The 12,554-nt window shown below is 48.6% G+C and overlaps 1 protein-coding gene across 2 annotated transcripts in view; it reads left to right on the forward strand.

Annotated features, from left to right (window-relative positions):
* The window catches only part of CDH13 (cadherin 13), a 1,011,953-nt gene that overhangs the window by 972,528 nt on the left and 26,871 nt on the right, over positions 1-12,554 (forward strand). For both annotated transcript variants that reach the window (XM_019978955.2, XM_070770373.1), the window contains one exon: positions 9,307-9,449. In XM_019978955.2, coding sequence (XP_019834514.1) covers positions 9,307-9,449 — 143 coding nt within the window. The remainder of the gene's footprint in view (positions 1-9,306; positions 9,450-12,554) is intronic.

Below are 12,554 nucleotides of genomic sequence, written 5' to 3' on the forward strand. Positions count from 1 at the left end.
GGACGGGGGAGCCCCTGGGAGAGGCCCCTGAAACGGGCTGGGAGGGAGGAGGTGACATTTGAACTCAGGTCTGAAGAGTAGCAAGGAGCCAGCCAAGCAGAGAGCTGGGGACAAAATTCCCAGTGGAAACCAGTGGCTAAAATGAAGGCGGGGAGGGTGGAGGTCTACGGGCTTTGGATCTGGGAAGGGGAGGGTGGAGGTCTGAGGGCTTGGGGTCTGGGAAGGCACGAATGAGGAAACAGCTGGCGGACCGGGCAGTGGGAGGCTCAGAGGCCCAAGACATGTTGTCCCCCTTGTCAGAAGCTCTGTGACTCCACACCGCTGACCCTGTCAGGGCACTACCCGTCGTCCCTCGTGGACCAGGTTCATGGCCGTCTTCACACACCCTGCAAATCCCGGGACACCAACTCCTCAGAATTCTGTAACTATTTGCTTCCTATTCACTTTTCACACACTGGGGTTTGCTCATTCGCCCACCCATCCTTGACTAAGTCCTACAATGGGCCAGTCACATGACAGAGCACTGGACTTGGGCAGGGAGGAAGACAGCCCCTCCTCTGGGCACTTACCCCCATGTGCCAAGTGCAGTGTCCAGGGATGAACCCCCTTGGTGAAAGTCTTCATCAGGGGTGCGAGCTTCCTGCTTTGCTCACTACAGTCTCCCCCGTCCCTAGCAGACCTCTGGGCTCCTAGCAGGTCTTCCAAAAATGTAGGGCATCAGTACCCAGGGCTGGGCGTGGGGGTCCCAGGGCTTCCCACATGGGGGCCAACAGAGTCACCTGTTAGGGGACGGCTCCTCTAGACCACAGGCCAGGCCAAGGTAGGTGGAGACGTGCTCTGGGCCAGGTCTCTCCGCAGGAAGCCCAGACCCTCTCAGCTCCTCCCCAGAACCATGTGGGTCTCCCACAGCCCAGCCTCGGTAAGAAACATTGTCTGGGATCGCTTGCCACCTGGCCTCCAGCGGAGGGAGAAGGCCTGTCCCCTAAGCCAAGCAGGCGCTGGTAGGAACCTCCTCAGTGGCAGTTTGCCAGGTGGTGCTCACTGACCTTCAAGGCATGAAGCTGGTCTCCACCATCCATCTATCCCACTGCAGTCCCTGCCACAACCTCGCTCATCAACTTCTCAAAAGCGCCGACACTTTTTCTGAGCTTGGTCTGAGCTGAGCTGAAATGTTCAGGTGCTGAGCAGAGGCATGACCTGTCAATTAATCACCCAATAAAAATAGTCTGAGAACAAATGCAGTGGGGATTAGCTTTGCCTTGCTGGTCTTCTGACATCTGGGTTTGCTCTCCCAGCGAGCATGTTTCTTCAAGACAACCCACCCTGGAAATGGCACCTGGTTCAGACACCACCACGCCATCCCTTTGACCCACAGACATGGAACTTGACCTACAAGCTGCACAGCCCTGGGAGGAGAGGCCCCAATGTGGCCACACACCACTGGGGGCTTGGGCCATCTTGCTCTGAAACACCAAGACTAGTTGGTTTTATTTTGCTTTTTGGCCTTCTAATAAGTATTACTTATTATTAACTCTAATAAGTGTTAGTAAAGTTGGATAATCATTGGCCAGGTGGGGGTCGGGGGTTCTCACAAGCCACAGGACACTGGACTAGCACATCTACATGCCTGCAGAGTCGGTAAGAAATCCAGCCTCTGTCCTGGAAGTCAAAGAAAGACAGGCTGCTTCGTTTCAAGTTGGTCACCTGAAGTCTCCCAGAGTGAGTGTCGTGGGAGCTCAGGCCTGGGTCAGTCAAGCCATGTTGGAGAAGGCTTCTTCTTCCATCCATCCATCCATCCGTCCATCCAACCCCGGAGTGCCTGCACTGTGCGTGCCAGGCACTCTTCTAGGCACCAGACACACAGGCGAATGAGACAGATGGAAGGAGGGTAGAGAGTTAGGCAGAGCCTGCAAGACATGATCAGGAGTTTGATTTTATTCTGTTCCCAGTGGGAAGTTATTGGAGGATTCTAAGCCGGAACTCACTCATATGAGATACAAATTGAAAATGGTGAATCTGGGGCTTCCCAGTTGATCCAGTGATTAAGAATCCGCCTTGCAATGCAAGGGGCAGGGGATCAACCCCTGGTCTGAGAAGATTCCACATGACGCAAAGCAACGGAGCCCTTGCCCCACAGCTGGTGAAGCCTGAGGGCCCTGGAGCCCGTGCTTCGCAAGAGAAGCCACTGTGATGAGAAGCCCGAACACTGCTACCAGAGAGAAGGCCCTGCCTGCTGCAACTAGAGAAAGCCTGTGCGCAGCAACACAGATCCAACACAGCCAAAATAAAGAAGGGAACATTTTTTAAAAAGAAAAATGGTGAATTTTCAATTGGCTGCTGTTTGAAGAACTGACAGTAGCAAGCAGAACAGAAGCAAAGAGTCAAGCACCACAGGGGTCCACGCAGAAGACGCTTGCTAATGATCCCACCTCCTGCTTCCTGTGACAGAGCCGATAATGGACTCACAGCAAGCCTACCCAGGAAGGGAGCTTGGGGGGGCTGTGCGCTGTTTGTCTGTCATCATGGAGTCCAGCACAGGCTGGAACCAAGATTGATGAAGAAATATCAATAACCTCAGATATGGAGATGACACCACCTTTATGGCAGAAAGCGAAGAGAAACTAAAGAGTCTCTTGATGAAAGTAAAACAGGAGAGTGAAAAAGCCGGCTTAAAACTCAACATTCAGAAAACTAAAATCATGGCATCCGGTCCCATTACTTCATGGCAAATAGATGGGGAAACAGTGGAAACTGACAGACTTTATTTTCTTGGGCTCCAAAATCACTGCAGATGGTGACTGCAGCCATGAAATTAAAAGACACTTGCTCCTTAGAAGAAAAGCTATGACCAACCTAGACAGCATATTAAAAAGCAAAGACATTACTTTGCCGACAAAGGTCTGTCAAGTCAAAGCTATGGTTTTACCAGTAGTCATGCATGGATGTGAGAGTTAGACCATAAAGAAGACTGAGTGCCAAAGAACTGATGCTTTTGAACTGTGGTGTTGAAGAAGACTCTTGAGAGTCCCTTGGACTGCTAGGGGATCAAACCAGTCCATCCTAAAGAAAATCAGTCCTGCATATTCATTGGAAGGACTGATGCTGAAGCCAATGCTCCAATACTTGGGCTACCTGATGCAAAGAGTCGACTAATTGGAAAAGACCCTGATGCTGGGAAAGATTGAAGGCGGGAGGAGAAGGGGATGACAGAGGATTGGATGGTTGGATGACATCACAGACTAAATGGACATGAGTTTGAGCAAACTTTGGGAGTTGGTTACAGACAGGGAGGCCTGGTGTGCTGCAGTCCATGGGGTCACAAAGAGTCAGACGCGAATGAGCTACTAAACAAAAACAAGGGTCAGAATGTCCATAAGGCACCGACCAAGCTTGGTCCATGTGCCATCGCAAGATAGCAACTGCCAGGAGAGTGTGATGGTAGAATTGTAATCTGGTAGCACCTCATGCAGGAGGACCTCAGGACTCCACCAGGGGCTATGGGATGCCTGGGAGGGCAGTCCAGGGAAGAGCCTACAGGTGTCAGGAGCTCTTCCCCTTGTCCTCGTGGAAGGTCATCGCCTCATGCTAAGCTGGGCAAGCTCTACCTCCATCTCCCCAACTCTAAGAGGTCCTGCCTAGGCCACTCACCGGGCAGCTCTTCCTGTCCATGTCTTCCCTTTGTGGCATCTCACCATCCAGGGAACATCCTTCCTGCCACTGAGATTGCCTTCCTGGGCCCTGGTTCCTGTGGAGCAGGACAGAGCACCGTCCCCATCTCTCCAGGAACCCTGTGTCAGCCTGTGTTGTGTGACTGAGCCTGGACTCTGGGATCACATGTCCTCCAGTCTCCTCTGCGTGCTTTGTCAGGAGACGGGAAGTACGTATTCAGAGCCACAGCTACATGAGCTACGCCAGAACACTGCCGGGAATTCTCTGCCTTCTGCCAGGAATTCTCTCCAGCTCTGTTTATAAATAAAATGGTTGATTTGAATCACCCAAGCAGATATTTCATTTAACGTAGGGGGCCCATTGGGCTGGAATTAAGTGAGGAGCTATATTACTTTGCAAAATCTTTAAACTAATTTATTTATTTTAATTGGAGGATAGTTAAGTTCAGTTCAGTTGCTCGGTCGTGTACGACTCTTTGCAACCCCATGAATTGCAGCACGCCAGGCCTCCCTGTCCATTACCAACTCCCAGAGTCCACTCAAACTCATGTCCATCAAGTCAGTGATGCCATCCAGCCATCTCATCCTCTCGTCCCCTTCTCCTCCTGCCCCCAGTTCCTCCCAGCATCAGAGTCTTTTCCAATGAGTCAACTCTTCGCATGAGGTGGCCAAAGTATTGGAGTTTCAGCTTCAGCATCATTCCTTCCAATGAACACCCAGGACTGATCTCCTTTAGAATGAACTGGTTGGATCTCCTTGCAGTCCAAGGGACTCTCAAGAGTCTTCTCCAACACCACAGTTCAAAAGCATCAATTCTTCAGCGCTCAGCTTTCTTCACAGTCCAACTCTCACATCCATACATGACCACTGGAAAAACCATAGCCTTGACTAGATGGACCTTTGTTGGCAAAGCAATATCTCTGCTTTTCAATATGCTGTCTAGGTTGGTCATAACTTTCCTTCCAAGGAGTAAGCAACTTTTAATTTCATGGCTGCAATCACCATCTGCAGTGATTTTGGAGCCCAAAAAAATAAAGTCTGACACTGTTTCCACTGTTTCCCCACCTATTTCCCATGAAGTGATGGGACCGATGCCATGGAGGATAATTACTTTGTAATATTTTTAAGTCTAAAATAAAAGCAAGGATTTTGCTATCCCATGCTGAACAAATGCGCATCTTCAGTGTGGTGGAAGTGAACCCAGGAAACCTGCAGAGTGGTCCTGTCAAAGTCTCTCTCTTCTTCCCACCAGCGCTGAGGCCCCCAGAGAGCTGGGCCTCTGGCTTGGAAGGCCTCTGGCCTGGCAGCTTCCTTCCCCGCTCTGCCAGGGCCCTGCCAACAGTAAGCCCGCTTCCCAGAACAATGCAAGCCTGGAGCGTGGTTAGATGGCCCCCGCCCCACCTCCCCACTGGCCTGATCTACCGATCAGCCTGGCCTGCGTCTTTGACACTGACACCTGGAAGAGGCCAAGCCTTGGCAAGCTCATGAGCAGCTCCTGTGAAGCTACACAAGGCTGAAAGGAGTCTTGTTTTTTAATTTGATTTTTCTTCCCTTATAACAAGTAAAGTTCCCATCACAGACAAATTGCCTGGAAATTCCTATTTAATTAGGCGTGTGCATTTTTCAGGCCTAGAAGCACAGAAAATGTCCTGCACACCAGTACTCTTGCGCCAAAAGGTTATTAAAGAGACAGCTTTGAAAATGCAGAAACATACATAGAGTGCCTGGCCAGTCAGTCTCAAGGGCTCATCGGCCAGGAGGTGGGAAGGGCAGGCTGGGTGACGAGTGCTGGGCTTTCTTCCCCTCAGGGGTAGACGCGCCAGGGCTGGGGAGGGGCACAGCTACCTCGGGGGGCTTCCACAAGGTCTGAGTTTGGAGGCCACGGATTCAGGGAAAACAGCGCTGGGCACTCGGGAATTCTCAGTAAATGGAATGACCCCACCCTGCCCTCTCCATGGCTGCAAACCTGAGCAGATGCAGGAAGAGGGACATCCAGGAGATCTGGGGTCCAGGCGGACCTCTCCAGTATCTCGGTGGGAAGAGGCAACAGAGAAAGTCCATCAACTAACAGAGGAGGACAAGGGGCCCAGCAGGCGTGCAATTAAACAGCACAGTGGTGGAGACCTGGTTGCTTTTTCATATATACATAATTTTTTATTTATTGAATTAGTTTTAGCTGTGTTTAGTCTCATTGCTACATGGGCTCTTCTCTAATGGTGGCGAGCGGGGGCTACTCTAGTTGTGGCGCTCAGGCTTCTCCTTGCGGTGGCTCCTCTCGTCGTGGAGCACGGGCCGGGGGGTGAGAGGGCCTCAGTGGTTGCAGCTCCCGGGCTCCAGAGCACAGACTCCATAGTTGGGGCACACGGGATCCTGGTTCCTCAGCACGTGGGGTCTTCCGGGACCAGGCGTCAACTTTGTGTCTCCTGCATTAGCAGGCGGATTCTTTATCACAGAGCCACCAGGCAAGCTCCCAGACATGGTTATTTTTCAAAGAAAATAAAATAGTGGGGTATTATCCTGTAAAACCACTCAAGCTCCTGCTTTCACTGGGAACGCAGTAGGTACAGACCTAAGCCACTGGGCATCGTTCTCAGGGGACAGCTTCCAGTCAACCAACCTCTGTAAGCTTTTTATTCATTATAAGTCTCCCCTACACAAGAAGCCAACATGCTCATTATAGTGCAAAACTGCAGCAATGGAGGGCCAAAAACAAAGACAGGAGAATAAAAGAGTGTTCTTAGCCAATGTGGAACGCTAGATTACTTAATCCAGTTTTTATTTACAATATGAACTCTGAGTTAAGTAATCAGGGAACAAATTACAGTCCATTTAAATTTTTCATGATTTCAAATATATTGAACCACCACAAATCACTCCTGGGTCAACCATGAACTTGTTACCCTGTACGATGGGAAACAAATGTCACCATTCTTCATGCTTTCCATATGCTTGATGTTCCAACCGAAAAAGAAAGAATGAAGTAACATCCCACGGGCAACCACCTGCTCTGGGCGCTCCACTCCACCCAGGGAATGCAGAGCGGCCAGTACCTGGTCCTGGGCATGAACACACTGTATCCTGGTTAGGCTCCAGTGCCTGGAACCTGGCACACCCGTGTTGAGTTCCATCTCGGCTGCTTCTCAGCTGTGCCACTTTGGGCAAGTGGCTAAGCCTCTCTGAGTCTTGGTTATCTCATCTTCAGAGAGGGATGACACCCACTTCATCGGGTTGCTGTGAAGCACAGAAGTCACTGTGGCGCCCTCTGTGAATGGCGAGCACAAAGCCAGGTTCAGCGAGCATGCAGTAACACAGCCAGCTCGAACCTCCTGACATTGAGACACTGATGAAGGCCTTGAGAAGCTGCGAAAGTGGCAGACCTATGAGGCCCATACGCCGCTCTTACAGGCATTTTCATCCATGCGTGTGCCCAGCAAGGACGAGAGGATGGAGCGACTAACCCTTCTAACCAGGGACTCAAGGCAGGGCGCCGGTGGGGGGCGGGCAGAGGACACACGTCAGACGGGTCTTAGCAGATAGCATCTTGCCAGGTGGAAGTGCAAATTACTATCAAACTGAAAGGCGGATGTTTTTAAAGCAGTTCACTCTCAGGAGTAATATATACATTTCTTCTGTTTTGAAGAAATATGGAAATGATAACTGAGGCATTGAGAGTGGTGAGAAAACCTCCGTTAGCCTTGTTCATTCTCTCCATCTGTTCCCCGTCACAGCTTCAAAGCCTTGTTTCCCCAGGGCTCACCAAGTCATGCATTTCCAAAACACTCTGGAGGACGCAGCGGGTCACATCAAGAGAGCTCACTGGGCCCGGCCCAGTGGCCACTGGCACACACAGCGGCCACTTGGAGTCAGGCCTTGCTTGACCCTCAGAGCCACCACTAAGGCCACTGGGATTGTCCCACCTAACAGAGGAGGAAATGGATTCACAGAGAATCCGAGTCTTCTTCACTCCAAAGTCTCTACCTTTAACCCCACTGTGATGCTGACGACATGTGCAATTGGGCAGAGCTTGTGTGGAGGTTAAGGGCAGGGCCCTGGCTCAAAGTTCAGATCCCAACATTGCTGCACACTCGCCGTTGACCTTGGCAAAGGCATTTATCTCTCCAGGTGTGTGTTTTGTGGGGGGGTAGAGGATGGAGTTGCTTTTGTTTTGATTTGGTTTGCTTTCCCACTGGAATAATATTTATTGTTTTCCTTGGCAAAAAGTCGAAGTGCTAAATTTTTTGAAAAATAAAACATCCTACTTAAGTTTTTTTTTTTTTTTTTAATATACAAGTTGGTTTGAAATGGCCAAAGTTCAGGGAAAACTAAGAAATCTACAGCCTGTAGTTTAATGATAGAAAAAATAAGACAATCACAGGGTCTGTAGCATCTAGCATCCTCTTAGCTGCCCACATTTCCCTAGCCACCCAGGTCAAAGACAAGACTCTCATTCAAAGACAAACAAGACAAGACTCTCATCTCTTACTTGCTGTACCTTTCCACTGCTTGAACTTCTCACAGTGAGCATGTGTTACTTTTATAACAGCCTCAAAAATAAGAAGAACATTCTTTCTAATTTTTATTTTGTATTGGAGTGTAGTTGATTAGCAATGTCACGTTAGCCTCAGATACACCACAAAGTGACTCAGTGATACATATACATGTGTCTATTCTTTTTCCAATTTTTTTTCCCATTTAGGTGACTACAGAACATTGAGCAGAGTTCCCTGTTCTATACAATAGGCCCTTGTTGATTAGCTATTCTAAATGAAGTAGTGTGTATAGAACATTTTAAAATTCTCTGATGGTTTCCCGTCTATCTAGAATTGAAACCCCTTAAATGATTCAGGTTCTTTGTAATCTGTCCCTCCAAATTCACTTCCTTTCAGCTTCCCCTGGAAAAGCTATGATCCAACTACAACCATCTACCTTCCGGTCCCTAAATATTTATTCATTCAACAGCTATCTATTGAGTGTCCTATATGTGCTAAGCAGTGTTCCAGGAGATGGGGTCATGACAGTAAACGGATATCCTTGCTACTGTGAAACTAATATTTTAGTGCCTATCTCTGTTCCATGTGAATTCATAGTCTTTCCCCGACGTGTCTGTCCTCTCATTCTGTGACAATATCCCCCCATTCCCTGACAACACCCCCCCATTCCATCTGTCAGATGCCGCATCCTCTGTGAGGACCCCACAGTCACCCTCCATCACAGGTAATTCCTCTTCTCCCAGGCATCCGTGTGCCCTGCCCGTACCTTCATGACAGTGCTTCTCCCAGCTGGTCTGCATACAAGATGCATCCAAGGTGTAAAAGGGGGGAAAAAACTGGACTTGAACTCAGGAGACAGGCTGTGAACCCTGCCACTGTGAGAGCTGGGCAGACACGAGCTCCTTCCTTCCAGGCTTGTCACAAGGATAAAGGAGGTGCATGTACAAAACACTCAGCACAGAGACAGCCCGGAGTTAACGGTCAGTCATTACTTTCTGGATGAACAACTGCACTCTAACGATGTTTTTGGATTTGTATTAAAAATTATCTGGCAGCTAGCATGGGAGCTTGTGCCCAGCACTCTGTGAACATTTTTTGAATCTATTTTGAATACAATCTGTCATTGTTTGGGGATTTTTTTTTTTCAGGTATTCCGTTTACAAGGATCCTGCAGGCTGGCTGAATATCAACCCCATCAACGGGACTGTGGACACGACTGCACTGCTGGACCGCGAGTCCCCGTTCGTCCACAACAGCGTCTACACTGCCCTCTTCCTGGCAACTGACAGTGGTGAGCAAATTCTTAAACTCCAATAAGTGTGTATTTTCAGTTCTAAATATATCTTTCAGTTCAGTCAGTTCATTTCAGTCACTCAGTCGTGTCCGACTCTTTGCCACCCCACGAATCTCAGCATGCCGGGCCTCCCTGTCCGTCACCAACTCCCGGAGTTCACTCAAACTCTTGTCCATCAAGTCGGTGATGCCATCCAGCCACCTCATCCTCTGTCGTCCCCTTCTCCTCCTGCCCCCAATCCCTCCCAGAATCAGGGTCTTTTCCAATGAGTCAACTCCTCACATGAGGTAGCCAAAGTACTGGAGTTTCAGCTTCAGCATCAGTCCTTCCAATGAACACCCAGGACTGATCTCCTTTAGGATAGACTGGCTGGATCCCCTTGCAGTCCAAAGGACTCTCAAGAGTCTTCTCCAGCATCACAGTTCAAAAGCATCAATTCTTCGGTTCTCAGCTTTCTTCACAGTCCAACTCTCACATCCATAAATGACCACTGGAAAAACCATAGCCTTGATTAGACTGACCTTTGTTGGCAAAGTAATATCTCTGCTTTTCAATATACTATCTAGGTTGATCATAACTTTTCGTCCAAGGAATAAGTGCTTTTAACTTCATGGCTGCAATCACCATCTGCAGTGATTTTGGAGCCCAAAAAAATGAAGTCTGACACGGTTTCCACTGTTTCCCCATCTATCTCCCATGAAGTGGTGGGACCAGATGCCATGATCTTAGTTTTCTGAATGTTGAGCTTTAAGCCAACTTTTTCACTCTCCTCTTTCACTTTCATCAAGAGGCTCTTTAGTTCCTCTTCACTTTCTGCCATAAGGGTGGTGTCATCTGCATATCTGAGGTTACTGATATTTCTCCCGGCAATCCTGATTCCAGCTTGTGCTTCTTCCAGCCCAGCATTTCTCATAATGTACTCTGCATATAAGTTAAATAAGCAGGGTGACAATATACAGCCTTGATGTACTCCTTTTCCTATTTGGAACCAGTCTGTTGTTCCATGTCCAGTTCTAACTGTTGCTTCCTGACCTGGATATAGGTTTCTCAAGAGGCAGGTCAGGTGGTCTGGTATTCCCATCTCTTTCAGAATTTTCCACAGTTTATTGTGATCCACACAGTCAAAGGCTTTGGCATAGACAATAAAACAGAAATAGATGTTTTTCTGGAACTCTCTTGCTTTTTCCATGATCCAGTGGATGTTGGGAATTTGATCTCTGGTTCCTCTGCCTTTTCTAAAACCAGCTTGAACATCAGGAAGTTCATGGTTCACATATTGCTGAAGCCTGGCTTGGAGAATTTTGAGCATTACTTTACTAGTGTGTGAGATGAGTGCAATTGTGTGGTAGTTTGAGCATTCTTTGGCATTGCCTTTCTTTGGGATTGGAATGAAAACTCACCTTTTCCAGTCCTGTGGCCACTGCTGAGTTTTCCAAATTTGCTGGCATATTGAGTGCAGCACTTTCACAACATCATCTTTCAATATTTGAAGTATATCTTTACACTTTTACAATTCTTCTGTTAGGCCTAGAGATGTTCTTGGTAAGAACAGAAATGCGTGAGGGCAGGGAAGCAAAGTGCATAAACACACAGTGAATCAGTAAAACCCCCAAGTCCTGGAGTCCCTGGGTCTTTGTCTAGATAGAGGTCAGAGCAGTGAGCTCACCCTGTTCCGTCTCCGGCAGGCACCAAGGCTCAGAAGCCAAGCTGATGTCCTTCATCCTGGCTCCTGTTCTCATCTACTGGGACAGTTCTTTTCCCTAATGCAAGTTGAAAGAAAATCCCAGGGGACATCACGGATCCTGATGATTGAACTGTCCCCACAGCTTTGTCCCTCTTATGATATACACCACAGAAAGACATCAAGTCCCCTCAGCTAGTACCTTCGTAATCACAAAACAATTCCTGTTCATTCAGAAGCTAATAATACAATATCCACAAACCAGACTCTGTTCCAGACACTGGAGATAGAGTCGTGAACAAACAAAGATCACTGTCCTCATGCGGCTGGCACACTCATGGAGAAAGGAAGGAATCTGACTAAAATACATAATGCGCTTTTAGGGGAAAAAAAGGAATACTATTTATGTATGAAACAGGGAAACAGGAAGAAGAGATAGCAAACAAAAGGATGCTATAGTTTTAACTAGACATTCCTGAGAGGCTCGCTGAAGAAACATGAAGGAAGTGGGGATGGGACCCCTGAAGCAATCTCAGGGAAGAGCCAGGAGGCTGGGGGCCAGAGCAAAGAGGGCGGTGGTCCAGGATGCGGATCGTGGAGGGTCGCGTGGGCCCCTATATGACCCTTGGCTTCTACTTTGTGTGAAATGGACACCACTGCCAAGTGCCACGATCCTGCTGCTGCTCTGTTGAGACAAGGAAATAAGACCGAAGTAGGGACACCTCTTAGGAAAACTGAGGACAGTCTAGGGAAGATGGTAGCTTGGACCAGTAATAGAGGAGGGGATGAGAAGGGGTCAGAGTCTGGAGATAGTCTGTAGATTTCAGATGCAATGCTAACAGGATTTGCTCCTGGTTGAGATGAGGGGGATAAGAATTCATTTTCAAGTTTATTAAGCTGAGATGTCTACTGTATCAATCACACAGGAAGTTTCGCTCTCCCTGTAATTCCTGGAAGCCAGCTGTTCACAGCTGAAGACTCAGTTCTGAGTCCTGTAAGTACATTGAAATAGATATTTATAGGGTTCTTTATATGTGCCTTCACTCCCCTATAATGGGTGAACTGAGACTTCTCGGAGGCTGGGTACTTCCATGCACACCAGATGGGAGAGCACATCTGAGAAGTGAGCGATCGGTGCGGCTCACAGTAGGCAGAGTGGGCTCCACAGTGAGTCCACCTTAGAGTGTGGCCTTGAAAGGCAGGGAGGATGGGGTAGGTGGCGGGGTCGGAGGTGGGGTGACTGGGGCCACAGAGCGGTGGAATCTAAACTAAAAGGGGGTGTGGCTTGGGAGGTAAGAAAAGGGTTATATCCCCGTGCACGAACGTGGAGAAATGCATTTGGATGCATATGGAAAACAGCTTCAAGACAAATCGTCTGAGGAAGCAGGCACCCGAAGGACCCCACATGCTCTTGAGGAGGA

This window comes from Bos indicus, chromosome 18 (assembly GCF_029378745.1).
Source record: "Bos indicus isolate NIAB-ARS_2022 breed Sahiwal x Tharparkar chromosome 18, NIAB-ARS_B.indTharparkar_mat_pri_1.0, whole genome shotgun sequence".
Taxonomy (NCBI): domain Eukaryota; kingdom Metazoa; phylum Chordata; class Mammalia; order Artiodactyla; family Bovidae; genus Bos; species Bos indicus.